Consider the following 27680-nt stretch of genomic DNA (forward strand, 5'->3'; position numbering starts at 1 on the left):
ACAGGAAGATGGCTTCATTGAGTGTGACTATTAGTGCCCACGCCCACTTACCCTGAATATTCCTTATTTCCAGATTTAGGCCAAAGCATCATCCTTTACTAAAAAATAAAGTTCAATGAGAACAATTGCACACATCAGCACGAACTCTTTATTGCTCGTTGTTTATATAAATTTTATTGTATGTGCCTTAGCGTATCAAGAATTGGTGCGTAAAAGTGCACTAAACAAGCATATCAAAATACAGCTGCGTTGCTTTGGTGGAATTTTATGACTTCAGATGTTGATGTATGTCCAGAACTTCAATGGTGTGATTGGTGGTTGCGTCTGTGCCTTGACAGGGGAGCCAGTTCTGAAGAGGTAGAAAGCCTTTCCTTCGTGGCCAGTGGTACACGAAGCTGACAGCACCGATACACCGTTTTTCACAAGTGCACCTGAAAGAGCAAAATTATCACTAGTTTGCATGAGCAGAAAATATTAAGTGTACGTTGAAATTAGCATACATATCACCAGGTTTCTACAATGCGCCATGCAAGCAGTATTCTTGCTTTTAAGAAGTGCAGGGTTTCAATAGAGAAATGTAACTCCATGCAGGCATACGGTAGAAAAAAATTCAGCAAGAACCATCTGAGGATGACTGTTGAAGTCAAGTGTAGCTTCCTGGTTGATTTGTTGAGATATGCTGCTAAGACACTTATTGGTTAGCATCATCATCATCAACAGCCTACTTTAAGTCTACTGCAGGACAAAGCCCTTTTCCTGCGACCTCCAATTAGCCCTGTCCTGTGCCAACCGATTCCAACTTGTGCCTGCAAATTTCTTAATTTCATCACCCACCTAGCCTTCTGTCGTCCTCGACTGTTTCCTTTCTCTTGGTACCCATTCTGTAACCCTAATGGTCCACCAGTTATCTAACCTACGCATTACATGACCTGCCCAGCTCCATTCCTTTTTCTTAATATCAGTTAGAATATCCGCTATCCCCGTTTGCTCACTGATCCATACCGCTCTCTTCCTGTCTCTTAGCGTTACACCTATCATTCCTCGTTCCAACGCTCTTTGTGCGGTCCTTAACTTGTCTTCAACCTTTTTTTTGTCAGTCTCCAATTTTGAGCCCCATATGTTAGCACCGGTAGAATGCACTGATTGTACACCTTTCTTTTTAGTGATAATGGTAAGCTTCCTGTCAGGATCTGAGAATGTCTGCTGAATGCGCTCCAACCCATTTTTATTACTCTTAACTTTCCATCTCCTGATCAGGGTCTCCTGCAAGTAATTGATCTAGGTAAACATACTCCTTCACAGACTCTAGAGGCTGCCTCACAATCCTGAACTCTTGTTCCCTTGCCAGGGAACAAGAGTTCACTGATCACTATCTTTGTTTTCTGCATATTAATATTCAACCCCACTTTTACACTCTCTCTGTTAAGGTCCTCAATCAGTTGTAACTCGTCCTCAGAGTTACTGAACAGGACAATGTCATCTGCAAAACGAAGGTTGCTGCAATATTTGCCGTTGATCCTTACTCCAGGGCCATCCCAATTTAATAGCTTGAATACTTCTACCAAGCATGCAGTGAATAGCATTGGAGAGATTGTGTCTCACTGTCTGACCCCTTTCTTTATACGTATCTTCCTACTTTTCTCGTGGAGAATTAAGGTAGCTGTGGAATCTTTATAGATATTTTTCGAAATATTAATGTAAGCCTTCTCTGCTCCTTGATTACGTAATGCATCTACGACTGCTGGTATCTCTACTGAATCAAATGCCTTTTCATAAGCTATGAAAGCCATATCAAGAGGTTGATTGTACTCTGCAGATTTCTTCTGTTTGATTACATAGATGTGATCCATTTTACAGTATCCCTTCCTAAAGCCAGCCTGTTCCCCTGGTTGACTGAAGTCAAGTGTTGCCCTTATTCTATTTGAAATTATCTTGAATATTTTATACAATACTGGAAGTAAGCTAATGGGCCTATGATTTTTCTATTCTTTAATGTCTCCCTCCCTTATTGTGGATTAGTATAATGTTGGCATTCTTCCAGTTCTCTGGGAGCCTTGAAGGCAGCACACATGTACTCTGGCAACATTTTTAGGTATGCAGATCTGAATGAAATGTGTATTCTGCATTTTCCTTAGCACTTGAATTACGTGCGACAAGTAGTGCAACTGTGAATTGTGTAGTTTTTCCTTGAAATAACTTTAAGATTGGTGTGCACACTTGCGATTTGTGCCCTCAAATGGATAACTTCTACTGGCCAACGTGTGCTTACTGCTCTAACATCCCTACAGGAGGTGCAGCACTGGTGCTGACATCTCACGAAGTTGTCTTTAAACAACATGCACGAGACTCTTAATTATTGCCAAGGAAAGTAATAATTAAGAGTCCCATGCATGTTGTTTAAAGACAACTTCGTGAGGTGTCAGCACCAGTGCTGCATCTCCAGTGATGCATGCAGTGACGCATGCAGGGAGGCAGAGAAGGTCCCATGGCCGGAATACACTGGGCTGAGTACCCCACTCCTTGACGAAGCCTTCTCCGTATTAGAGGTTAAACACATCCTCTTTAACCTCAATAGCAAGTCTGCTCCAGGACCAGATGGCATCACAAACAAACTTCTAAGGAACTTGGATAACAAGGCAACAGAGATTTTAACAAATGAGATCAAACGAGTCTGGGAGTCGGGGCAAATCCCTTATGAATGGAAGGTGGCCAAGGTAGTTTTCATTCCCAAGTCGGGGAAGCCTATTAGTATGGAAAACCTCCCGCCCATCTCGCTCACTTCATGCCTTTGCAAAGTCCTGGAGCATGTAGTTCATAATCGCATATCAAGTCACATTGAGCGACATTGCCTCTTTCCTAACAACTTGATTGGATTTTGACCTTCCCTCTCCACAATGGATGCAATGCTCCTATTGAAGAAATCAATCTTTGATAACTGCACTAGAGACGTGATGGGCGTTCTGGCCCTAGACTTGGCTAAGGCCTTTGACAGGGTCAGACACCAACACATCTTAGGTGAGATATCCCAGCTCAATCTCGGCAGCAGATTTTTTAACTTTACTAAATCCTTCCTTAGTGAATGCATGGCGTTCATTAGAGTTGGGATGGTTACCGAAGGGCCTTTCCCTCTAGGTTGTCTCGGCACACTGCAGTGGTCGGTGCTGTCACCCCTGCTCTTTAATAGCGCTATGAACAGGCTCTCCGAGAGGTTGGCTAGCATCTCATATTTACGGCATGTCATCTACGAGGACGACATAACCATCTGGGTCCCCGGAGGGTTGCTAGCCAGATTAGAGAAAAGCTTACAAGAAGCTGTTAACATCGCAGAGGATTTCCTCGCTAGCACAGGGTTGACGTTCTCTCCCACAAAGTCAGAGCTACTGCTGTACAGGAAAGTGAGACAAAGAGGCAAAACTAAAGGATTAGCACCACTGGAATCACTTCCTATTCAGATAAAACTAAAGTGGGCACGTGCATACCCAGAGTTGATTCTGTTAAAATCTTAGGGCTAACTATTAATTCCAAAGGACATAATAGAGAAGCTCTGAGCCATCTAACAGGACAGGCAAACTGTGTTCTGAAACTCATTGCTAGGGTAGCTAGGTGAAGGAAAGGATTGAAGGAGGACAATCTCATCCGGGCCTTTCAGGCATTGTTACTAATTTACGTATCTTACACTGCACCTTATTTAGAATGGACACAAGCTGAAACTAAGCTTGACTCTTTCATTTCAATGGGACTCAAAAGGACCATTGGACTGCCACAGTCTGCTAGCATGGAAAGGCTGCTGGCCCTGGAAATCCACAATACTGTTGATAAGATTATTCAAGCACATTGCATAGCCCAAATCACTCGACTCTCTGCGACTAAACCTGGCCTTAAAATCCTGGAGGAGGCCGGCACTGAACCCCGGTATAGCCCTGAACCTACTAAATCTCTCAGCAAAGATACCAGGTCTCACTTTGTAACAGACCCTGTGCGCCGTAACATTCATCCCGTGTATAATGTGGGCCGGAGGAACGCACGAACAAGGGCAATCCTACAAAATTTACATCAACACTACATCAACACAAGCTAGATGCACTTTTTGTCGACGCAGCACGGTATCCCACAGGAGAAAGATTCTTCATAACAGTGGCGGACGTAAAGGGAAAAATCATTAGCGCAGCTTCTGTGAGGGTGAAGATGTCCCATGTGGCGGAGGAGGCTGCTATTGCTCTAGCAATTAATAGTGGTAAGAAGCCAGCCTTTATATACTTGGACTCACGCTCGGCCATTCGCCCCTTCTCGTCCGGATTGGTAACGGAAACAAGCAAGGTCCTTCAGGATCAGGACTTCACTATCAAAAGTGAAGAGCAGGGATATCACCACATTTCTTGGTTCCCTGCTCACCTAAGGGACATCACTGTACCGAATGCGATTAACCCGAATGAGGCTGCCCATAGGTTTGCGTGTGACCTCACGAACCGCACAGCAGAACCTGGGGCCTCAGAAATTCCCACAGATTTAGGAAAACACCTGCTCCATACATATCATGTGATTACCACTCATTACAAGCTTAGCCGTAGAACCTTCGCCCTACCACACCCCAAGCTTGACAGGGCCCAGGCCTCTACGCTTAGAATGCTACAGATTAGATCTTACCCTACCCCTCACTTAATGCACTTAATCTACGAGGAAAACTCACAGGAATGCCGCAATTGCGGATACGAATTTTGTAATTTCAAACACATGCTCTGGCTGTGCCCTGCCTTAGAGGCCTCTTCACTTCAAACCAAGGACTCCTGGGAATCCGCCCTGAAGTGACCAGAACATCAACAACTCCAGGCCGTCCAGAAGGCCCATGATGTTGCGGTGGGTCTCGGCCAGCCAGTCCCATCACGGGTGAAGCCATCGGCTCATCCCGTGTCCCCCAAGACGCGAGCTCTTCAGGACCTCAATAAAGTTCTTGTCATGTCATGCCATGTCTTAATTATTGCCACCATTAGTGACTGTGGTAAACTTATTTTACTGCTGTAAAGGTTTTTGTAGCAACATGACATTCATAAAGCAATCATTTATTTGTTGAGGCAAAAGCCTTTGACAGTGTTGCAAATAAAGAAGAAGGTGCACCAAGCACAAGCGGCAGAGTGCTTATGTGCCAAAGACATTAAGGTCATTATCATCATTATTATTATCAGCCACAGGCAGTGCTCACACAGTTGCTGCCAGATGATGGAGGAGTCAGACGTCTGGGTCTGGGTCTAATCCTTGTCGTCGTTTGCTACATTTCAAGTGGTGATGAAACCCACCCTGCTGTCTGGCCCTCGAGTTCCAGCAATGAAGAAACTTCGCACCAAGCACAGCTTCACCCGGAGCGCCATCACCAAAGCCATTGGTATGATCGATGCCCTGCTGACAGATGAGGCCACCCCTACACGAGCGCCGCACCAGCATCTCAAGCTCGTTTTAGCGAAGCAGGCGGAGCTCATCAAGTTCGACCGTGCCACACAAGTTACGCTCATGGATGAAGACCTGGAGGCAGACTTGGCCACAGCTTTTAAGTACGAACAAAAGGTCACCTTTACCAATAAAATCATGCGCCTCACCACCGAGCCGCATCCACCAATCAATCCTGTCCCCGTCGACTCCACCACGAGTCTTGCAGCACAACTTTACTCGACACCATACCCAGCTGCCCCTTCCGCCTCACCCGGAGTGTCGCCCGTGGCATCGCTCTCCTGCATTGCCCTGCCAAAGCTACATAACTCAATGTTTTCTGGGGAGCGGCATGACTGGCAAGGCTTTTGGGACCAGTACCAGGCAAGCATTCACAGCAATAACTCACTATGCGAGATAGACCAATTTAAATATCTGCAGACATACCTGTCCGGGTCAGCTAAGACGGCAATTCAGAGTATCTGCCTCGCCGAGGCCACCCACAATGTTGCCACCAAGGTGCTGTCTGACTGGTTTGGCCGTCGTGACATATTGGTCCATGACCATCTGGACCACCTACTCACAATAGCACCCATTGGTAGTTCAGCAGATCTCAACAAGCTTTGAAACCTCTACAATGAGATCACTTTCCACACAAGCGCACTGGAGGGGCCATGGCATTTCACCAGACGAGTATGCTGCTGTTCTGTGACGCGTCATCATGAAGGCCTTACCACATGACCTTGGTATCCTGTACAGTCAGCAGCTGAAGGAGGCTTCTTCGTCGAACCACGCTGACACGGCAGCGGTTACAGAAGAGAAGTCCCAGCAAGTGAAACATCTTATGACCTTCCTACGAAGTCAAGTCGAGGCGAGGGAGGAAGGCTGTCTCGACCAAGCCAGCTCATATGCAAGCCAGTGGCATTATCAATGGGAATCGCAACCTCCTGAGCTAAACCTGCCCTCTGCAATGGCTTTATCAATTGAAGTAAGATCGCCGTGCACGCGTCCCTGCCTCCTGTGCAATGCATCGGACCATACAGGTCAGCAACGCTCCACATCACTCACTTCAGAAGAAAAAGGCAGGAAGCTTCAGGTGCGCAGGTGTTGCTTCCACTGAGCCAAGCGCAACCACATCACCAGTGAATGCCGAAGTGTTAGAAACTTGCGATATGCTTACTTTACTGGAAAATACTTGACGTCACTGTGCAATATATGCACTCCAAGTCAAAATCAATCAAAGTGTCTGGGCAATGCATCTGCACCGTCCATGCAATGCACAGGCTGCCGGAATCCATCGACGCACCGCCTCGTGCAACTTCCATGTCAACGAGTAGCACCAGATTCACGCCTGTATTCCTACAGACAGGTAGACCTTGGGCTGTCGCACCAGCAAGGTCAATTTTGCTGCGGTTACTTTTAGACATGGGCAGCCAGCGCACTTTTGTTCGGTGGGGCGCTGCTAGAAATCTTAACTGTCCTGTTCAAGGCATTGAGCACCTCAACCTATTTACCTTTGGGAAAGTGCATCGCCTTGTGACTTTTACATATAACCGAGTGTCCATCACATTCTGGAGCCAGCACTATACCAATGACACCACTATAGATGCCCTCAAAGTGCCGGAAATTTCTGCGGTAAGCAATCCACCAGTGGATGGCGCAATCTTTACCATGATCACAAACCTCGGCCTTTTTCACGGTGATGCAAGTCCTGAAGCAGCTACTTTCCGAGAAAACGGGATCAGCCTTCTCATTGGCTCCGATATCTATTGGGATGTTGTAACTGGCGAGATATCTCGATTATCGCCTCAAGTTACTGCAGTGGAAACCCGTTTTGGATGGACTGTTCAGAGAACCCTTCATGACTTCTCCCAAGGTTCAGCTGCACAAAGCACATCTGGTCTTTGGTACTGGAGAGCCTCCCAGAGACAATGCATCATTGAAAGCAGACAGTTCTTTGATGTTGCACCTGAACAGAGTTAGCATACGAGACATAGCTCAGGAAGGTAACGAATACAAGTACGAAGCTCCCCTCTTAATGGAAGGGCCTGGGACAGTGCCACAGCTCCTTCATTGTTTAACAAGCTCCCATACAAGAGTGCTCCTGTCCAGAGAACAAGCCATCACCATGCTTAAGAAGGACAGAAAGAAATGCAGCTAGAGCAAAAGAAAGAAAGAAAGAAAGAAAGAAAGAGAAGGGAAATGCAAAGAACACAGAAGACTTCAAGAGACACAAGAGTAGCAAGATTGCCGATCATGGAACGCCACCTAAAGCAGCTGCCACAGACGTGCCTAAGGAACCCAAATCCAATAGTGGCATCACAAAGACTCCCAAAGGCAAGAAATGTCCACCTCCTACAAGACTGTCCAAGAGTAACAGATGAGGCTCAAGGCCATTTCCAATGATGGTTTCATGTGCTCTGGATGGTAATTCTAAGAGTACAAGCATGACAATACGAAACTATATCAGGACACAGAGGCACAAGCTTTGCCCTTCCGGAATGAACGCCAGCGCACAGCGGTCAATGGTCAACACTCAACAAAGCTCAACACAAGCGGATATACACGTCCTGCACAAATGCTATGTCGAGCCACGGGGGCCCGTGTGATGGAAGGCCACTGGCGCCTTCACATTTCTTGGCAAATGTGCAATGTGCTTGCCTCACGAGTTGGGATCCATGCTACCCAAATCAACTTTCAACATACATCGACAAGCTTTAGCAGACCATCTCTGGAAGCGCTGGCGTAAGGAGTGCTTGCTGCTTCTGCACTCTGCACATGAGGCGACACCGAAGCTGCCACCACGACTACAAGTTGGAGACGTTGTCGTGGTACACAATGACGATTCGCCACCTGTCCTGTGGAAGCTGGCCCAGGTGTCTGAACTGCTTCCCAATTACGACAGCCTCACTCGAGCATGCTGCCTGAAGTTGGCGTTCCGAACGTTCAGCATCTCCCATAAAGCTGCCAGGCAATGAATGGGACGCTGCACAAGTTACAACATGCACTTACCGATGACTTCGGCAAATGTGTTCGGGCTGTTGTCTCCTATTGCAACCAGCATGCCACCAGGCGACAGAAGCTGCGTAGGTTGAAAAGCAGCGCCATCCAAGGAGCACAGCAGCAGAGTGGGGCCACTCACGGTGCCTACAACAGTGTGGCCCACAGACCCACTCTTCACAGACAGGACAACTTCAGCCTCGCCAAATGCTGCTTGTGGCACATGCTTGTGGGAAGCCTGCAGACAGAGTTTTGCACAGAATGTTTACCCAAATGGCAGCTACTTATTTAAGGCAACAGTGTAGAGATGCCTTTTGTTCAATTCGTAACACACATGAAAATTGTGGCCATCAACCAATACCACAAGAGCCATCAACATCTCTATCTTTGTCCCTATTGTAGCAATAGCTGCCTTCCAATGTTGGCTGCCACTTCCCTATCGATGGTTTGATTGGTACTATAACACGACCGCAGAGTTCCGTGGCAATTATTTGAGCCACCAAGAGCGAGGTGACATATGTTGATGTGCTGGCAGTTCAGCATCTGTGTGCATGGGCTGTGGCTTTTACAAGCCCTAGTGAACATTCAATGAAATGCCAATAAATTTTCTATGTCTTATAGCATCAGCTGTTAAAGTTTAAGTCAAGGTGTCTTGCCCATCTGGCACACTGTGTGGAAAGGCTGAGTTTGAGAAAGATGTGCAAAGCTTAAAGGGGCACTGAAACACCTTTCCTTGAAACTAAGCAACAGGCAGAAAGGGGTGCAACACTTCCTTAAGAAATACAGTATTCTCAAAAATGTTTACAACTTAAAATTAGGGGTTTTAGTGGCCAAACACCATGATAGCATTATGAGGCATGCCGTTGTGGTGAACTCCAGATTAAATTTTGACCACTTGGGCTGCGTTTTTGCATTTCACCTCTATCAAAATGCAGCCGCTGCAGCCGTGATCAAACCCGTGACCTCAGCAGCCACTAAGCTACCAAGAAGAGTCCCAATAATGTTTTGAAAGGAACTGATATGAGTAATATAATATTGACTGTAACATTTATTTTCTTATTCCACCTCAACTCATCAATTCCTCTAAGCTGGAGCAGGGCTGTGCCCCGTCTTTCACTCCTTTCTTTCTTTTGTTCCTACCACAGCATGCTTATTGTAAAACAGAGACCACAGATATGCTAGTGGACGCGCGCAAGCTCGCGTCCACAAAGACGTGCGACAGCGCCCACTCACAGACGCCCTAGCAGACGCCACTTTGTACTTAGTTATTGACAGTGCTTCAAAATGCTTCGACATATATAACCGTAATTGTTAGATTTTTATAGCTGTTAGATCAGCACAATAAGGAAAGAAGAAGCACTTTCTTGCATGATATAAATCTGCTTCACTGAGAGTTGAATGTACAGTAACGTAGCTGCGTAGCCAGGCGTGCAGACGCAAGGCAGCCCAAGCGCGTGATAACAGAGAGGAGCTGTTTCCTGAGATCACGCCGCATTTCGACATGTACGAGCCATGTAACACCGTCTGCGCATGCGTGGGCACGCGGATGCGAGCTTGCACGCGTCCGCAAGCGTACGTGTGGTCTAGGTTTAACCCTTCAAGGCTGGCATCTGGAAACAGCACTGAAGCACCACAAACCAATGGGGAGAGGACATGTTAACAACTATTGCTTCTCCATTAAAAATCATGTGGAAGGGCGTGCACGTGTATGCCCAATAGTTGGCATCTATGGGCTACTGCACTTCATGTCACATCATTGCTGATGTCCTCTAAGGTCTGGAAAAAAACTGCTGTCTTCAGAAGGCTGAAATAGAGAGCACACAATCTAATATGCGAGATTGTAGGTTCCCTGTTGCATGCAGCAACATATCTGGCCAGTATGTTCAGAGAAGTATAGTATACATACTGTATTTACTCGCATAATGATTGCACTTTTTTGTCAGAAAAATTGACGCAAAATCAGGGGTGCGATCATTACGCGGGTTAAATTTCCCGTGAAAAGAAAAAAAATTTTTTTTTCGTCCCACGTTTGCTGCGGGACACCAAAACAAAAATTTAACGTATCAGTGTAACAATTTTAACGTATCAGTGTAAACGTGGCTACTATCGTTGGTGGCTACTGTCGTTGCCGCTCGCGATTTGTGGCGTGCCCACGAGTGCAGATGAGAAGAATTGAAAGGTGCCTTTTTTGTTGTTGTTGACCACAACCATTATAAAGCTTAGACATAATAAAGGCAAGTTTAGTTGCAGCTTTTTTTTTAGTCATGGAAGTGCAGAAAGTGATGAAAGTAAGGAAATGAGGCATCTACTTAAGTATGTTTGGTGCGTGCAGACCGCTTGGTTTGTCTTGAAGAATCGTTCACATAGCATTCGACAGATGGTAAGCGCGATCATTATTAGCTAGACTTGGCACACGACATATCGCTGCGGCAAGTTCGAGATGCGATCATTACACTGGAAATTTTAAAAAATCGAATTTTGACGACAAAATTCAGGGGTGCGATCATTACGCGAGTGCGATCATTATGCGAGTAAATATGGTATTGGGCATGTTTCTTTACCTTGTTGAAGAAGTGTTTCAGAGCCCCTTTAAACAGTGACTAAAAGATAACCACACAAGACATGACAAGTATCTGTAGTACTACCGATAGAAACCATAAATGTTACCGGGTTGAAATGTAAAAAGTTATGAGGAGCTCTTATGGAAAAAAAGCAGCAAAAGTGAAATTCTGAGAGCTCCAGTGTACTTCTGAAATTTGTTAATGATCACTATATGAATAAGGTAAGAGCTAGTGGATTGAAACACTCTGTGAAGTGATGGGGTAGGAAACGTTTGGTAAAGGCTTGTAGCAATGGAGAAGTGTGGGTCTGGATGAAAGGCGGGCAGGCAAGGCAAACCTGACATCATGCCATAGCATGTGTAAGGGTGCTTCTGTAGTGGCGTGAGAAGTTGCACAATGGATGATGTCATGTTTTAGTACAAAACAAAGTATGCTGTTGACATGCTTTGATTGCTGTGGATCTTACATTGCTGAATTTCAATTATTCTCCATGTGCCTTGCAACAAACTAAAAGAAAAAAGATCTGATGCAGAAATTTACGCCATAAGAGAAAAGGGATAGATCAGGTGTGTTTGCAGGGTCCTGGATGGTGGAAACTCCCAAGCATAATCTTTGCAAGCTTGCTAAAGGCTTAGGAGGAGGAGATTGCAGACACTGTATTTGATATGCAATACTAAAAGTTGCATAAATCAGCAAGGGCTTCTCTGTTTAACAGTTGCGTGTACTCTACATTCATTTGTTAAATCGTCAGCTAGTGAAAATTCACAGACTGTGCATGGAGCTGGAGATAGCGTCCTTCATCTGAGCCCAAACACAGCCTAGCACGGCTGAAGCATGTGCACTTGTAAAGGAATGTTCTGCACATAGTGACCACTGGCCATGTTGTGCTGAATATGATGGTTGACGGTTCTCATCTGATATTTGAAGTTAAGCAACACTCTCCTTGGTCAGTAAGTGGGAATGAAAGCATCCTATATAACACCAAGCACAGATGGCTCCCCTGTTGCTATGGGATAGTCCATGTACCTGCCAGGAGCAAGACAGAGGAGATGTCCCACTCCTCCAACACGTAACAGGCACCTAACCACAATGACATGGCTAGCACAGATGGTCTTGAGTCTGTCAAGAGGTAATGCAGCAAACCAAATAAATTCACTCTCATCTTAAAAAGGCGATATGTGTGAACACACCTTGATACCAGCATCTGATGAAAGCACGGTGACATTGATGAAGTTAGCATGGCTTTGACCAAATTGGTTCAGAAGGCCAATACAAGCTGCAGATGTGAGGAACTGACCCTTCTTCTCAAGCCCAGCACCTGGAAAAAAAGGGAAAGAGAGACACACATGAACAAAAAGAGACAAAGTGTAAAAAGTACCTGTAAACAATAGAGCAGTGTGCATCACTGAAGCTTGTGTATTCAAAAAGATTTGCTCCCAGAATGAAACAATCACAAATACACCAATCACCTCTTGTAGTCAGCTCAACCTGCAGTCCAGATGCCAGAGAGCCTGCCAGCCCAGCTGCAATCTTTCCCAGAGCAATGCAGAGATCTGCCCAGGGCTTGTTCTCAGGAACTTGTGTTTGGGACAGTGATGGAGCATTCACCTGAGTAACCAGTATACAAAACATGACCATTTGGTCCGCATGTACAGTCTACGCTTGTTACAATGGACCCACATACAACAGACTTTCAGATATAACGGGCCATATTTCACCTTAGTTTGGTCTGCCTATTTTATTAATGCAACAAAGTTTGTGAACCATGCTACAATGGACTATCGGCTACAGCGGACGAAATTAGCGGCAATTTTTGTCAAAATCGGGGGTATAAAATGGACTGTTGCCATGTCAGTAAGGGCTGGCAACTGACTTGCGAGGGTCAGCTGACGATCGCGGCTCAATATTTCGCGTGCGAGGGAGGGAGGAAAGAGGGCCGGAAGTGCACCGTCTTGCGTACGCGAGGCACGGGGAGGAGGCGCGAGAAAGAGGGGGGGGTTTACTCCATTAATAGCACAAGCTATAAAGTGTTACTTGTTTTCCTAGACACACATATGCCCAATGAAGAGCTAGATTTCAGAATCCTAGTTTCGGCACTGTCTGACAGTTCAACGTGACAATTATGGTCAACAACTTCGGCGTCTTATTATGAGCACGTTGCCCCTCCATTAGCACAGTAACCACACATATCGAAGGTCACCTGGCATAATGGAAAAGTAGCAGCAGCAGCATGAACTGGTCAATTGCCCTCTAGATTTTATATACCTCACTCAATATCATATTCAGTTTTTCCACATTCATTCATTCAGAACTCCACATTCATAGAAGGCCGCAAATGTAAACTGCTAGAACAATGCTAGCTCCATGCTGGTTGATGAAAAAATTTTGCTGCCTGCATGACACTGCCATGCTGATAAAGCTGGGGTAACAGCATGGTATCAGGGGTTGATAACACATGACACATACACAAAAAAAGTAAATAAACAAAATATGTAGGGCAGTCAATGTGACCACAATCAAATGAGAATGCTTCATTTGCACTTTTGTGTCCTTGACTGCTTGCCAAATTTCATTCAAGATATTGGCTAGCAAGGTGCGCCATGGTGACTGTTCTAGGAATTAGTATGCTGCAGTCGCAGAATGATTACAGTGTTTCATACTGGATAAACATAGATGATTAACCATTCCACATCCAGTTCTTATGGTTTGGTGTGCTCCAGCCTAATTTACTGTCAAGAACAAATGAACAAAAACTGGCAGGCTTAAGCTACTCTTACATTACCAATAACTAGTAGCTCATTTCATTCCTCAGTCTACTTATATTCGTGTTGTGGCACCCTCTTCTGCCATGGTGCTTTCAAAGAGTACGCATGTGCTCCTAGGCTGTTAATTATTAGGCTTCTGGATTTTTGGCTTTGGTCAGTTGATGTGAAGGCTTTAGCTGCACCTCTCCGTCATCTGGTTCAGTGGCAAGTCTTTTTTATTTATGACTGCATACTCCGCTGTTAGCAAGTAACAAAGTGACACTGTCTCTCACACTTATATTTTTCTTTAATTGCTCATCCCTGGCCTCATGGCAAGCCCTCTTCTCCTCTCCATGTATCATTCTGCACAGCCCAGTGAATCTTCTCTTCCAGAAACAGACATGTTCAGCCCATTCTTTAGCTTATGACACTTGTTCAAAGTGTAAGGTGAATGTGGAGTAGCGAACTTAAATATCATTTTAGCACTAGCAGGCAAGGACAAAAGGGACATGTAGACACCACAATGCCCTATTGCATCATGGTGTATAAGTTTCCCATTTGCTTTTGTGTGCTAGCACTAAAATGTTATCCAAGTTTATTTCAACATGCCCAACACCCATCAGTGGAGTAGCAGTTAAAGTGTTGGGGGATTGAATTGCGTCCCGGGCCTTTGAGCCGGCATTTGCCTACTCTGTCGTCCCTAGGATTCTCCCTTTCCACCAGTGATGGTTGCTAGGGGTGGCTTTTTCCACCAACCAGTTTGCGGTTGTGGCGTTCGCACTGCTGGCCTTACCAACACCGCTGGCTCTGGCGAGGGAGCTTCTTTCTCTCGGGCAACACCAGGAGCATACATGTTTTTCCTTTTATCCACAGGCCCTTTTGTTTTGGGCATTGTTCCAACTTGAGCTCGCCCACAGTGCCTTGCACCCATGGCATTCCTTGTACCTGGTGCTGCTCCTTTTATGAATGCTAAGCCGACAAGCAGTGCCTAGAGCTCGTGTGTGGTTGTACTATGCAGAGCCGCACTTGTTGAAGGCCCAAGCCAGCTAAGCTTGGTATAGTTCTCACGAGGGGGCCCACTGGTCATCGTGAGAGTATGCAGCATAGCTACAGGGACATTTTTCGGTATCAGCGAGTTGCGGGGAGCCATCCTCCCACAACAATAGGCTAGTGGCCCCTTTTGTCTGTATTTTTTCTCTTGTCACAAGAGCTTTTTTGTTTCCCGCACCTCCCCGGCATTGGCCGTTTATGCAGTGTTGTGTGTCATCCGAGGCGAATAAACTGTTACTGATAACTTAGGGCAATACTGTGTTTATTGCCACGCAGCACACTGTGCCCTTTTGCAGGCTAAACATGCACCCTGGATTATGTGAGGTGACAGCTGAAGGGGACCTGTGACTGTGACCCACAGTTGTTGGTACTTCTTTGATTTATCAGACCCCCACAAGTGCTTGGCTTGAAGCACTGGTTCAATTCACGACACTACCTGCAACCTTCTTGTGTTTTGCAAGAAACATTAAAACTTTTGTTGATAGATGGATACGTTCGACCAGTTTCCTAGTTCATAACTGCTGTTCACAGAAAAAAAAAAGAGAGAGGCACATAAATTGCCACAAGATGTGGTGCGAACAGTAGCTCTCACCACTCCTGGAACAGTCTGTCCTTTGGAGAGGGCAACAAACTGCTCAGCAATTTCCTGAGCCACACGCAGCTGGGCCTCCTTGGTGTTGGCACCTAAGTGAGGGGTGCAGACAACCTTTGGGTGGTCAATGAGCTTGGTGTTCTTGGGAGGTTCCTGCATGTATAATCATGAATAAATATTGTAAGGTACCAAAGGCAGCAGGAAAAAGAAAAGAAAAGGCAATTAAAGTTGTTGCATTATTGTGATTTAGCCAAGACAACAAAAGTATTCTCGCAATATAATCAGAATGGCCCTTTAAACACTGCAGCATACTGCAGGTGTCAATATTTTCCGTAGGTAGTAGGTGCGCCTAATTATTATCAACTTCAGATATCACCTCCCCAGAATGAAACGCATCCCATCACATGAAATAAAAGAATATGGACTACATATGTTCAAAAGTAGCATGATCTTCAAATCATCTGACTATAATCCCTTTAAAACTCTTTTGCTTATGTTCTCAGAAAATATTGCATAAAGTATGTATCAAGTAAAAGCTGCTGCGGGCAACCCAAGTATGAAATATCCCTTCCTGTCCTCACCACTTTCTTGCACCCCAAAAAACAACTTTAAATTTAGCTCCAAAATGAAACTTAGAAAAAATACAAAAACTGCACCTGGGCAGGTGCTTTTGGCTAGCTGCAGGTAGCTTGCCATGGTGGCTTATAAGATTAATCTGTCCACATCACATATTCACTTAGTTATCAAGAAGAAGAAAAAAAGAGTATTGCCATCTTAAATAATCGAAGTGTGAGGAGCGATAGGTACTTAAATGGTACATGCAAAACAGACACAAGCTCCAGAAGATAAACTCAAAAACTCAGAACACATAAAACGCATAAACTCAAAGCCCTTCTACTCCGTACACTCCAAAAAAGTTGAAAGAACTATATGTGTGCAAATACTGGCTCAAATTAAAAAGATTATTGAGTCAATGTTCTGACAAGTTTACTGCGTTTTTTCCAAGGTAAACTGTTACATAAATGCTAAATTATAATTTCTGATCTGTGCTCAGTCATGGACAACGTGTAGGTGCACAACCTAAGCAGAATCATTCAGATAAGGACTGAATAGTACTATTCAGAGTCTACATTTGGCTATACATTTTCCTACACTGCCAATCATGAATGTGCTCAAACGTTATGCAGCCACAGTGCTCTGCATAATTCAGCTCAATGGCATTCCCAAGGAGTACTCCCCAGCTACTTTCAACAACTGAGTGCTTCAAAGCACACGCAAGGCCTTTTGCTCCTTTGTCCTCGCAGATTATGCTCTCGGCCTTCTACTGTAGCTGAACGTTTTCCCTACCGCATCCATTGGACACTGCACTTTGAGACCTTTGCGCTGCGCATGAACACACTGCACACATAGCAGGAAAAGTAAAGGTTAGTTTTTTATAGATCTAGTTTTTCCCCTCATTGTGGCAATTTTTGAACGAGCTCTGAAGATGTTTGTGCACTTCAAAACATTGGAGATCTTGCAACTCCCCTGCGTCTGCAGCAGATTTAATTGACAGGTCAAGCAACAGCGAGTCAGAGGTTACTGTCTTTTCATGCGACTGATCCTGAGAGTGATGACGATGGAAATCAACCCAGAACTTAAGGTGCACTGCTAGTTCATGCTCCTCTGCCAACTGTGACCTATCGCCTTAACAGAAACATTAAAGACATGTTAGTGCACGCAAAAACCAGTCAACATCATTCCCCCGTAATAAAACAATGTTCTCGCCCCAGGTAAAAAACCTACAGGCACCTTCAAAGTGACCTTAAAATTAATAGCACTGCAAATAGCTTACACACAAAATGAAAACTAGCTTTACTTGCACTAGTTCCAATGTAATTTATATGCTTTAATGTTCGTTCTGTAAGAAAATATATATAGGTGAAACGGGACAATCAATGAACATCAGGTTAAATGGACATCACGCCAACACAGCTAAAATGCTTCTCAAAGCCATCGTCGCCAAGCATTTAAACCAACCAGGTTATAACTTTGATGAACTTAAACTCGACACCCTGGAGTCAAATTTCCGTGCTGTGCGAGACAGAATATACAGAGAATAATACCTCAACCACAAGTTCAAGACATCGCAACCAATAAGCATAAACGTTTCAAAGGAAGCTTTAGAAACTATTCGCTATGCTAAATTTCAAGTTACAGGCAACAGCACCTGGTTATTTTTATTTCTAATTGGGTTGCTCAGCTTCGTCTTTTTTTTAAATCTTCCTTTCTTTCATTTATTTGTTTATATATTCATTAATTTTTTTCCGCGAGCACCATTTTCTGCTGCTACTTTTATTTTCTCTTCCAGTGAGACTATAGCTCACTGACCTCCCATAGAACAGATGGCTATTAGATAGCGAAACATTCTGTATATTTCAAACATTTTTTAGCATTTCTTTTTCTTTTTATATACAAGTGCATCTTTACAAGTTCTGTTCGATGTTATTCTACAATGTTGCTTTGGCAATTTATATGTTTAATTATATAAATCTCGTTAATAAATGTTCTATGCCTGAAAACCAGATTCCTTTTGCTTTGCTTTCATGTATTGCATAAAATTTTCAGTGCAATGCTTTCTTCAGAAAAAAAATATATATTGGTGTTACCTATAAAAAAAGAAAAGGCAGAGGTAAGAGTGGCGACAGTAACGACTGCGACAAGAGCCACCGGTATTCGCATTGAAGACAGACTCTGCCAGTGACCACCACAGCTGCGTAACTATTTAGATGTCTCGAAAGGCAAGTGAAATTTTAAGAGGTGCATTAATAAAATGTTTAAACAAAGGGGGAAAAGAAAAATAAATAATTGGAAAGCAATCAGATCATCAAATGCAAATATTGTGCTGCCAATGAAAATCACTATGACACCAAGACTGTATACAAGTAAATCAAAGATCTAAGCCAAAACTTCTCAGTCAATGAAAGCACTTTTTGGTAGGAGTGCCTGCAGTATTAGAAACAGGCTTCATGCTATATTAGCAGGTCTCTGCTTCTGATCAACAAATATTACAGCATCAGATGCTCTGTCCTGAACCAATTTGAACTGCTTTAAGGATTAGTGGATTTGGGTAAGCCTTGTGTGGAAGGCCTTACTTCAACGAAGACATCCAGCCCAGCTCCGCCACAATGACCAGACTCCAAGGCAGCCAGGAGGTCATCCTCATTGACAATACCACCTCTGGCAACATTCACGACCTTCACCCCTTTCTTGCACTTCTGCAAGCTAGCTTTGCCAATGAGATCTGCAATAACAGGAAAATGAAGGGTTGGTATGAGGTACTGCTTCAAATGCCACATGAGAACTAATATAACCGCTGCACTGGTTTCTCTTTCTTTGAAAGAAAGGTATGAGCAGACTAAATTTTACTTTGACAAAACTACTGTTCATGTGCAATCAACAAAATATATGTTGAAACTACATTTTGTGTTCCCTCTGTGGGGCGCACTGCACGTAACCTATATGCGTGTGAATCTGTCAGTCACTTCATTTGATACTTTGTTGCCCTTGATGTGGTGTCCTCTCCTTTGATATGCATTTTGTTAGTCAAACCACTACTAGTATCTTCACACAGTTGTTTCAGGCTGCACTGGCAATGCCGCAATGGTAATTTAGCACAGCCTTCAACCTACATTGCCAGAATAAGCAGGCTATATTGATAGCTATAATTAGGCTTCGTTACTCTAGTGAAGCCTGTTTAATACCACAATAGACAAGTTGGACTTGCCAGATGTGAAAAAGATACTTGTGGCACGTTCAACTGGCCATTTCAAAGCCCTCCATCAGACTTGCAAAGGTTGCGTACGACAGAAACTAAGCGTCATATACCATGCAAGTACCTACAAGGTAGCTTTCCTGCAATGCAAAATTTAAATTGCAATAAAGGTGCCATCCGTCCTTATTGCAAATGTTAGGTGCAATGTAGCATGTGCTAGTGCACATTCAGCTTGTGTAAAAACCTACATACTGAGGTTCAATCATTTCATAGCCCCTGTATTGATAATTTTGCAGATAATGTTATTTCCATTTGAATAGCACCATCGCAAGACGATTCTGGCATGCAGCACAGGCATTTGCGAAAGCCAAACAGACAAGACGCTACATGCTGCACGTAACTAACGCAGAGAGGATGGCCTGCATCCCCACTGTGAATAAAATTTTGCAGGGCAGAAAAGCAGCCTTGTAGGTTTTGCGACAGCTGTGTATAAAGCTTAGTTTCTGTGTTAAAACAACCTCTGTAGAGATCCAAAAAGGCCAGTTTTTAGGTGCCTCAAGTACCTTTTTTACACGTCACCTATCCACGCTAAATCCACTTAATCAACTGACATGCTCATTCTCATAAATGTTCCCAATGGCCACAGTTCATAATATGCCAAGCGTTGTTTCTTATGCAGATAACTTTTTATATGCCATATGTATTCTCTTGCCATTTTTGCAGATAGGCTACGTGGCTGGGCAAGCACTAGCAGCAAAAAAAAAACTTCAATAATTCTGTTGATTAAGTAATATGAGCTAATTAACATTATAATTATTTACCTTAGGGCACATGTAATCTCCAAATTATAGTGAAGGAGCAGGCAAGTCATGTCTGCTTAGAATAAATCCTAAAACTAGCACAATTTCTGAGAGGTGATCTTAAAATGTACTATGAAATACATTGGCATCCCAATTAACAGTTACACAAAAGCGTACTTTTAACAGTTCAAGATGATCTTAAGTGAAACACCAAGGCATTGTTTAAAAGGCTTTGGGGATTGATATCTTGAAAGTGGTGCTAGTCTTATAATTCCTGCTATGCAGACGTGATTTCACACCTGCTTTCAATTTTGCAATTGCAACATGTGCCCTGAGGTTAGTAAATAAGAAGTTAACTAGCACATTTCATGTAATTAGCAAATTAACATTGAAAATTTTCTAGCGGCTAATGTCTGCCTAGCCATGTAGCCTATATGCAAAAACGGCAGGGGCCTACATATGACAGTTTCATTTTGAAGTGTCCCGCATAAGAAAAAACATCTGGTAGGTGCGTGCATGTGCATGTATATATATACAAAGGGACAATTTTTGTACCCAGCATTACAGCATACTTATTCAACAAGTTTAGCACCCTCATTTCCCTCCCTCTCCAAACAAGTTGAATTGTTCACCCTTAGTTTGAGGTATGAGAGGCGTGTGGACGGTTATGTAGTCAGCCAGAGGCCAGATCTCATCAAGACTTAAGCTCTCCACTCCGAACTCCCTGGAGACTTCCTTGGGAACAATGGGGTCAAAACCAATGGTCTGAAAGAAGATAAAAAATATGGCCACTTACATCAATAAAATAATGATCACTGTTAAACCATTATGTATGAGAGTTGCCCAGAGGCAAGACACCAGAAAATCTTTTTTCTTGCCATGTTTCAGAATCCACCTTTTGCGACGCCGAACTGCGTATGCGTAGCGCCCTAGCGGCTGAGGACCGAAGCGATTTAGAAGGTGCGCTGCACGGCCAGACTTGAGTCTCTCCGAGTGAGTCGAGACCAGTTGTGGCAGGCGCTGCACTTGACAGTTAAATAGAGCACAAGCCCTTTCTCTTAGACTCTTACAAACTGGAACATATCTGTGTCTGGCAGTTCTACATGAAGTTTACCCCGACTTATATCGCGACAACGCTTGCCCATCCTGCAGACCTCCACTCTAGCACACATGCTCTGGGAGTGTGGGTCGAGACACCCCAAGTTTAGCAAGGAGGAGGGGGACTCGCTTATGCATAGCCCCGCTGTAAACAAGCAAATCCTGGCTGTCTGGCGTGCCCGCAACCAGGCTGCTGGGCTAGAACTGCTGGTCCTGACGTGGGACTAGCCAGCTGCGCGACGAGCTCATGTCCTCGCTGGACCTCCAATAAAGTTCTTTCACTCACTTGTCAGCCTCGCCATTCTCGCTGCCATGTGCACGGAATGCCTTTCGAACATTATTGCCATCAAAATTTGACACGATGCCAATGTCGTGTGTCGCTTACGGCTGCACCTCCCGTGACCATTCCAGCAGGACAATGCGTTTTTCGAATTTCCATCGGTAAAGCGCGATCGACAGCGCCATGAAGCGTGTATTAGGGCTGTGAAGCGGCAGATGCTCTCTGTTTTTGTCGTTACTGACTCGTGCAAATATACTAGAAAAAGAAACAAATATATGTTTTAGCTAGTGAAACAAACGACCTCTGAGCTCACGTGAGCCCGCTGAGTGAGACGCGAAGTGTTCTTTCTTTTCCTTTTTTTTTCTATCGTCTCTGTGGAACTGCCACTAGAACGCAGTCATTTCGCAACTTCACACCGTGTGCACTTACAGCACACGAACGCTCGTAATGTCAGCGCAGTTATCTGTCGGAGCCAAGCGGGCCTGCACTGCCGGGCTGACGTGTGAAAGTGAGCACCGTGGAAGTAGCTGATGGTGCCAGTTAGCAATTGTTCCTAGTTGTTGTTTCGTCATTCTTGTCAGCACTAAGTGATATTTACTCGCAGAAAAGGCTTATGTTCGTTTAGTGAATCGTGATGTAGTACCGCATGTACTAAGGCCCATTTTCCCGTGCGACGTCTTCTGCAGTCAAGTAGCGCGTCTTATTGTGTAAGTGACATTTCTGGGGCACCTTCACTGTCGCCCGGATATCTGGACCATACCGATGCTGTTTGTGTACATGTACCAGTTAAAAAAAAAAAAAAAAAAGAGAAGAAGAAGAAGAAGAACGGACACGGTTGACTGCTATGTTCGTACCGTAGCACGTTCTAAGAAGTAGACAGGTGCCCCACAAACAAGAGGTATCACCGATTCTGGGCATTATGACCATTTTTTGGCATTTTTGTAGAAATCACACACACTTTATGTGGGTAAATTTTGTATGCAATTGGCCTCCCCACTGCCTGTGTGTGTATGCATGCCTAGCAGTATGGCATACCATAAAGCAAGACACGCAGTGGTAAAACATATTTGCCCTAAGAACTACACCTCATGTCCTATTCGAGTCATACGTTTTTGTGCGTAGTCATACTGTTTTACTGCTTATTCACCTTACACCGCAGGTGCAGTGGTTTCAGGTCAAGAAGGAGCTTGTACAGCATTGCCGAAGTGCTTTTTTACGTCCGTTCGTCACGCTCAAGAAACCTCCGGGTAACAAAGCATTCACCAGCGGGCTCCATGGCTAGCTGATGATGACAAAATATGACGGCGCGTATACGTTGCTTCGGTTTTTGACTCACACGCTACTCGTTTGGTCACGAGTCTTGCGTGGGGCTGCTGTCGTGGCACGCAGCGGCGCCTGCCAAATTGTTTCTCGTGACCACCGCACGATGGCGCCACAATGCATTGCAAAAGGGGGATTGTGTATGGAGTTTCTGGCTAAATTTCTGGTCTTTGGCCAACATTGAATAAGAAAGCGCCATTTGTTCGATTACAGCAGGAACGGAGGACATGAAAGTTTGGCATGCGATTCCCTTTCCTTTGAAAGCACTGTCAGAGGAGATAGACTGATGAAAGATCACCAGCTGGAGTGGTATCACACAAGTCATCATCATCATCATCATCATTAGCCGCAGCAGCAGCAGCAGCCTATCTTATGTAAACTGCAGGACGAAGGCCTCTACCAGCGATCTCCAATTACCCCTCTCTTGTGCTACAATGTTCCAACATGCATCTGTAAATTTCCCAATTTCATCACCCCACCAAATTTTCTGTACCGGTTATCTGGCCTACGCATTACATGGCCTTCCCAGCTCCATTTTTCTTCTTTAAATGTCAACTAGGATATTGACTACCTCCGTTAGCTCTCTGATCCACACCTCTCTTCCTGTCTATCATCATCATCATCAGCCTGGTTACGCCCACTGCAGGGCAAAGGCCTCTCCCGTACTTCTCCAACTACCCCGGCCATTAACGTTAACGTTACGCCTAAGCCTGATAACGTTACGTCTAACATTTTTCATTCCATCACTCTTTGTTAACATCCAAGTTCATCACACAAGTGACATAAAGCAAATGCCGTGTACATCTGTTTCACATGCAATTACTTAAAAAACAAGTAAAAGTAAGTAACACTAAATTCAGCATAAGGCCTAAAGTTGGTGTTCAGAAGACAAAGCATATGCAGGTATCTACGAAGGTTGCGACACCCGCATAATGCATAAATTTTATCCATTAAAAGTGACCAGTTGCTGCGACTGCAGGTCATGCAAGATGCACACCAATGCAAAACAATGACAAGTCCGAAACTTCATGCTTGCCTTCATTCCAAATGACTGCATCCTCAATGCCACTTCCTTGCCAATCCTTCCAAGTCCAATGATAGCAAGTGTCTTCCCGTACAACTCGTTACCCATAAAGGTCTTTCTGTCCCATTTGCCTCCTTTGAGAGACATTGTGGCAGCTGGAATTTCTCTGTTAGAGCAATGAGACAGATGAAGATATTTACAAACTAGCGATGATAATATGGCCTACAGAATAAGTGACACATAAGTGGAATTAATTATCAATCAATAAATCAAATGGCTTGCTTGACATTGATTGCACAGTCATCATCAGCAGCCTATTTATGTCTACTGCAGGATGATGGCCTCTCTCAGCGATCTGCAATTACCCCTGTCTTGAGCCATCTGAGACTATAGAATAAATTCGTCTATTTGCTGACAATTGTGTTTTGTTTAGAGAAGTTACCTGCATTGCAATACGATGTGCAATGTTATGTATGTATGGTACACATGTGTATATTTTGAATGAATGAAAGAATGTGATGCTGCCTCTGCCCAAATGAGAGATGGTGGATTTGTCAAGCTGTCCAATGGACAGCCTTTTTTCCGCCACCCCCCATCTGTACCTTACAAGATGGAAATAAACTTTCATTTCATTTTCATTTCATTACTGACCAATGTGACCTTAACTCTAACTTAGGCAATGTGTTGAAATGGTGTGAGCAATGGGGAATGCTTCTTAATGCAACTATGTGTGTCTATCACCCCATAACGCAAAAAAAGATCCCCTTAGGCTACACTTCCAATTTGGCTGCAGTACTTTTACTGAAAGTAGCCTGCTATAAATATTTAGGCTTAACATTAACGAGTGACTTATCATGGAATTTGCACATAAATACCATCTGCTCTGCTGCTTTTCGGAAACTATGCTATGAGTATGCTTGAGTATGCTTCGATAGTTTGGGACCCTCACACAAAAATTAACATTAAGAACCTAGAAAGAATTCAAAGAAAAGCAGTACGATATATTTACAGTAATTTTAAGGCTACTGACTCCCCCAATGCATTACTAACCGATAACGGCATTAAACTATTACAAATTCGAAGAAACAAAAGTCGGCTAAAGTTTCTTTCAAACTTAATCATAGGCTAGCCTTAGACACCGCAAAATACGTATCCCCCTTGATAAGCAGACCCACTCGACACCAATACCCTCATTCTCTACCAATTTTCGCAAGGACTGACACTTTTTGGCACTATTTTTTTTCCACAAACAATAGATGACTGGAATAAACTAACTGAAGCATACCCCCAGCGACCGTGAGCTGTATATCATTTGTGTAAATAATCTTGTTATTTCGTGTATTAATTATAGTTGTATTGTAATCAAGTTTAAATTTTTCTTAATCGTCTACCTTATGACCAAACAATTTGTGTGAAAAATGTGTTACACACTTGTTTCATCTTCAAAAGTGTGGCAGTTTGGGCGAGTTGGTATGTCATGACTTTTTTAGGCTTGTAGTGCAGCTCAGAACGAGCAAAAAAGGAAGGTGGAAGAGGTAATGAACAGGAACGGAGAACAGGGTGAGTGCTCACCCTGTTCTCCGTTCCTATTCATTACCCCTTCCACCTTCCTTTTTTGCTCGTTCTGAGCTGCACTACAAGCCTAAAAATGTTGTTTCATCTTGTTCTGTGCATATAATCTTTTGTATTTTGCTCACCTTGCTTGGGCTTCTTGTCCGTTGCATTGTATAAAAAAAATAAAAATAAATCTTAAACCTTCAAATTTTCCACTTTCATCACACCACTTAATTCTCTGCTGCTCTTGACTGCACTTCTGTTCCCTTGGCTTCCATTCTGTAACTATAGACCAATGGTGCCTCACGCCGCATTACTTGGCTGGCCCAGCTCTATTTTTTTCCCTCTTAATGTAAACTAGAATATTGGCTACCCCCTTTTACTCTCCGACCCACACCGCTCCGCTCTCTTCCTGTCAGTTAAAGTTACACCTAACATTTTCTTGTCCCATCGCTCGCTGCACGATCCTTAATTTCTTCTCAAGCTTCCTAGTTAAGTTCCAAGTTCCTGCCCCATATATTAGTACCTGTAGAATGCAATGATTGTACACTTTCTTTTTTTTTCTTCAAGGATTGAAATTAACCTGCACAGTACAAGTTCTTAAATAGGCTGGACCCATATGACTGTACTCGAGACACGGCAGAAAAAAACAATCCTATGAAAAAGAAATGCTGGTGTAAATGGCTTTATAGTTACCTAGAGAGAGTGATGATCATGGCGCATGTCAGTTCAGCTGCACTGAGAGTATTGCCGCCAGGAGCACTGCAAAAAAGCGATCAGACTCGGTGACTATTTGGTTTCCGTAACTCAATTACCATGGCAGTTACGGGGCACCAACTCTGACACAATAAGGTATGTTGCCCATTGCGTTTTTTTTCTTTTTTTTTTTTGCCTACAGCTGCTTCACCAGTGGCATTTTCTTGTATCCCTTAATTGGCTATACTGTGTACAGCTAGACCTGTGTGAAAATTTATGGAGATCACATATCTCATGTTACCTTTTGCGAGTGTGAAGGTACTACTGTGAGTAACGCTGTGTACGCCATTTAATATAATGTGTTTTTCATAATACAATTTATAAGCAACACTAATGTGGCCCTTATGTATACGCTAATCATCGTATTCAAAGCTTTCCCAAGGGCAGTTTGGATGTGCGGCACGGGCCGCAAAAACGGCATTTGGTGAAGCAAATAGCAAAATACTGCCGGACATTGCCCTCGTGGTTATTGCGTATGGTACGTCCTATCATCAACGCATCTCCGAGGCTTTCGTCCTTATCTGTGTCCATTTGTGATCTGTGTTGGCCCTGTGTAGCTCACTCACTTGATGACAAGGATTCCCTGTCTCGTGGCAGCATCGCAGTCGATGTTGTCGACACCCGTGCCGGCGCGTCCAATGACCTTGAGTGATTGCGCGGCTTTGATAACATCGCTCGTCACTTTCGTGGCCGATCGTACGATGAGACCGTCGTACCCCTTCATGGCGAAAAAACAAAACAAAACAATAATAAAGCCAGCAACAGCCGCGTTCGTGAACTGCAAAACTTTCCAGCTTATTTGCTTTTGCTGCCATACAAGATGCCACGCGTGCCGCCTTCATGTTCTGTGCACTTAAAACCTTCGCGGGGCCCGTTTGAAACAGGCCGATTACTTGCGCAAAAGACAACGATAACACTAAACTGAACGACTCCCTACGAGTTCGTGGCACGTGTTAAAGACAACGTGGCGCACGGATTTTTTTTATTTGTATACTTTCAATAAAAGCAGTCGGCATTAGCTTGTGCGATTTACGTATGGGGCGTTGCCCCAGCGTGCATGCGCTTGCAGTTTCGTTGATTACCCGGATTATTCTAGTACACTGTACCTGGATCGCTTCCAGCAGCTCGGGCTTGGTGTGGTCGGTCTTGAGCGTCACTTGGACGCCGTGGTTTTCGAGGATCTTGACGCAGGAAGCATCAACCGCGTCGCTGATGAGGACCTTCTTAATTGCTAACGCCATGCTGCCGCTCTGTAGTGTTCCACTCCCGGTAACAATGCGAAAAGTCGGAGAATGCGTACGTGCGTGCGACGTGGTCTGACGGAAAGCGGATGAACGCGTGTATGCGAGCCCCCAAGATACAACAGACTGCTGTGGCTGCGTGCGGGTGACGTTTGCCGGGGCGAATGGGCAGAGTGGGGAAGGACCGGTCCGAGCGAGCGGCCCTTCGCCAAGCAGCCAACCACGGCACGAATATTCGACACGACAGAGGCGAGAGAGCTACGGAAGGCAGTGTCTGTGGGCACCCGCAGTTTAGACGCGTCACAGACCCACAGATTATGCCTTCCGTTTCGTCAGGCACGCGGGCAAGCCGGAGAGACGGCTCGCTTACTTAATCGTGCTTATCACTAGAGACGGCGGCCAGCGAGAAAGGATGGCTCGCGATAAGAGCATCGGATGCCTAGCGCACTGCATTTTATCTCGGCGCGGTTCGCAGTCGCATATAAAAA

At 44.4% G+C, this 27680-nt stretch overlaps 1 protein-coding gene and 1 long non-coding RNA gene across 2 annotated transcripts in view; one reads left to right on the forward strand and one right to left on the reverse strand.

Moving 5' to 3' along the window:
• Nucleotides 1-27680, forward strand: part of LOC140216093 (uncharacterized) — a 39334-nt gene that overhangs the window by 1426 nt on the left and 10228 nt on the right. The gene's annotated exons all lie outside the window — the stretch shown is intronic.
• Nucleotides 135-27497, reverse strand: LOC126542350 (D-3-phosphoglycerate dehydrogenase). The gene is made up of 11 exons (XM_050189391.3): nt 27058-27497; nt 26518-26669; nt 25892-25957; nt 23654-23807; nt 20552-20684; nt 18500-18648; nt 15366-15518; nt 12449-12587; nt 12170-12297; nt 8431-8656; nt 135-431 (listed from the first exon to the last, which is right to left on the reverse strand). Exons 1-11 carry the CDS (start codon nt 27190-27192, stop codon nt 274-276), a joined length of 1593 nt encoding a protein of 530 aa, XP_050045348.1. The 5' UTR covers nt 27193-27497; the 3' UTR covers nt 135-273.

This window comes from Dermacentor andersoni, chromosome 2 (genome assembly GCF_023375885.2).
Source record: "Dermacentor andersoni chromosome 2, qqDerAnde1_hic_scaffold, whole genome shotgun sequence".
NCBI lineage: Eukaryota > Metazoa > Arthropoda > Arachnida > Ixodida > Ixodidae > Dermacentor > Dermacentor andersoni.

Coding starts and splice junctions, on each gene's coding strand:
- LOC126542350 (XM_050189391.3), bottom strand. CDS start 27,192: ATGGCGTTAGCAATTAAGAAGGTCCTCATCAGCGACGCGGTTGATGCT. Junction 25,958..26,517: donor CAGGGAATCCTTGTCATCAA/GTGAGTGAGCTA, acceptor GCTTTTTTGCAG/TGCTCCTGGCGGCAATACTC. Junction 432..8,430: donor CACATTTGCCGAAGTCATCG/GTAAGTGCATGT, acceptor TTGCTCTTTCAG/GTGCACTTGTGAAAAACGGT.